The sequence below is a fragment of the Pyxicephalus adspersus genome, chromosome 4 (assembly GCF_032062135.1).
Source record: "Pyxicephalus adspersus chromosome 4, UCB_Pads_2.0, whole genome shotgun sequence".
Lineage (NCBI taxonomy): Eukaryota > Metazoa > Chordata > Amphibia > Anura > Pyxicephalidae > Pyxicephalus > Pyxicephalus adspersus.
Genome location: NC_092861.1, coordinates 62,991,424 through 62,994,135, shown reverse-complemented (window position 1 = coordinate 62,994,135; position 2,712 = coordinate 62,991,424). Strand labels below are relative to the sequence as shown.

General features: G+C 32.3%; 1 protein-coding gene across 2 annotated transcripts in view; it reads right to left on the bottom strand.

Moving 5' to 3' along the window:
- Nucleotides 1-378: 378 nt before the first annotated feature.
- Nucleotides 379-2,712, bottom strand: part of MCPH1 (microcephalin 1) — a 156,964-nt gene continuing 154,630 nt past the window's right edge. For both annotated transcript variants that reach the window (XM_072408430.1, XM_072408431.1), the window contains one exon: nucleotides 379-2,157. In XM_072408430.1, the coding sequence (XP_072264531.1) occupies nucleotides 2,084-2,157 (74 nt within the window). In that variant the 3' untranslated portion in view covers nucleotides 379-2,083. The remainder of the gene's footprint in view (nucleotides 2,158-2,712) is intronic.

Below are 2,712 nucleotides of genomic sequence, written 5' to 3'. Positions count from 1 at the left end.
ATACACTGTTCAAAATTAATTACCTAAAAAAATGTATGTTTTTGTATGCATTTACCAATAGGGGCACTTCCACAAGGGAAGAATTTGTATTTTGGACACCAAACCTTATTGATTCAACCTAACAACGTGGTAAAAAGAGCAGTAGAAATTGGCAACAAATTAAACTTTAAACCTTGCGGTATAGCCTCTTCTCATCCTCAGGGAACAAGATGTTCTCTTGAAACTTTGCTGTATCTGCCTTGATTCAAAATCAAATAGTGTGCAGCTTTGGTAAAACTTGTATTGCCAATAGTTGGCTGAGAAAGGATTAATGAACAGAAAGAGGATTAATGAACAGAAAGAGAATTGATGAACAAATAAAACTGGAGATAATTATGTCTGATTGTATATACATTTATTCCTCACAAAGTATAAATGCCATCAAAGCAAGGGGCCTGGATGAATATACTTTTGGCATATTGCTGACAAAATTCTTACAAACATAGAAAATGATACACATTTTATTGATACACATATAAAATATAAGACTTGGTGTCCTGAAGTATAAAAGCGTAATACATTCAGATACATTGTAGTACAAGTAGTAGTATGGATCACTGTGCATGAGCTATTTATCCTGGCACAAAATCCACTTCATCAAGGAGACACTTTTGTCCTAAAAAGCTGTACAGAGAGATCGCTGCAGTCGGGACCATAGTCTACTACATATTGATGAACTCACAGCTGGGATCACCAATAAGTAGCTCATACCCTTGTCTTTGGCTATTTACAAGTCATGAGTCTATTCACTATTGATCTCTTAGTAAATAACAATTACATTTTATATACTTTTTTTGTGCTGGCTATTTTCCTTATCACATGTATATATAAAGATCTATGGAACTTTTTTTAAGAGGCATGTGCCTCCTTGATTAATTGGATTTTTTTAACGAAATGCACTGAACGAATAGCTTACACATTCTTGTACATACTGTACTGCAGTATACACAATGGAGGTATTCATGTGTTTTAATTGGATTACGAATCGTTTTCTAATTAATATCAAAGAAAAAAATTCAATTACCCCATTTTTTTCAAGGTTGTTGGAAGTATGCATAATTATTCCAGTACATTTTAATGACTCTAGTTATTGTCAATGATTTTTATTGTTGTGTAAAACAAAATTTACACCTGGTATTTCTGTTTAGTAAATGGCTAATATATGCTAGTATAAAATATAACTACGGTAGATGTTCAGTTAAAGCAAGCATGATTTATTTTACTTTATAATATAATGTCCATCATGCAAATTACTACCAGGGATCAGCAAACTTCCATATATGTGTTATGCCATCAATTTAGCTCACAGTTTGGAGAAACTAACTTTCCGACTGTTAGCCTGTTGAAATTCGGTTTCAACTACTTAAATTTTTGTTTTTTGGAAGTTGTCCTGTTAATATATAGATGGAAAATGTTTTTTTTTTTAACTGTATGTTTAAGAACCAGAATGTCTGAGTTTGTGGTTGTACAAATACCATTAACATACTGACCCTTTTAACACCATTTAATACTGGCAAGGTGTGAAATAAAATGCCTTACTTTTGCAATAGAACTTATCTATAAAAATAACCACAAAAGGCTTCTCCAATGATTGGATTGAAGGGTTAAAATGCAGAAGATCAAAAGGTCCAGAATATTGCTACCAACTGGGATGATCAAAAGAACCCACTGGTTTGTTCCTTACCAGTTACAACATAGTTTATTAAGATATTATTTGCTAACGTTCAGCTTAATCTCTGACTGTAAATGTTGTATTAAATGAATAGCTTTGTTCCCAATGGACACATTAACATAACGATCTGTGATAAAATATGGGAACAATCTCCCCTGTGTATGTATTTTATTAGTAGAAAATATTTAAAACATTTTTTATTCATTTGAAAAGTTCTTCCAAGTAAAAAAAAACAAAAAACATACAAGAGACACAAATTTAAAAGAGGAAAAGAAATTGTTTCACTGGATGTGCAGCAGTTATCCAAGCAGCAATTTCATGTAGTCACAGTTATGTTCCAACATTTAGTCCTGGGGAGTCATCTGATAACTATTATAGTCCACTGGAAATCTCACTCTGCAGCTCGTAGTTTTCTAGAGGATGCAGCTTATGTTGTGTTACAGAATCTAGGATGCAAAATTAAAATGTGTTAATAAGGGTAATAGAAATATGGACATTATGCTTAAAAGATGCCCACTTATTTCAAATAATCAAACAAATGTTTTCAGAATCTCTTGTTTAGTTGATGTTGATATGATTTTTCTTTGGTCTGGGTTTAGGATGAGGCATTATACTTTGTTGTTCTGCAGGTGGGATCTCCTATAGAATTTATAGCTAAATCTACCGATATAAAATTTTGTTTGTGATTCAGAAAGCATGGCAGCCATGCCAGGAGTATTCTTAGAATGAATATATGTATACAGTTGAGTATATGTATACAATTATTTTAAAGACACTAGAAGAGAACACCGATGTAGAGTTAGGTCCATAAAAATTTGGACAGAGACAACCTTTTTCTAATTTTGGTCCTGTACATTACTACAATTTTTTTTTTATGAAACAACTCAGATGCAGTTGAACTGCAGACTTTCGGCTTAAATTCAGTGGGTTGAACAAAAATATTGCATAAAAATGTGAGGAACTAAAGCCTTTTTTTTTTAAACACAATCACTTCATTTCAG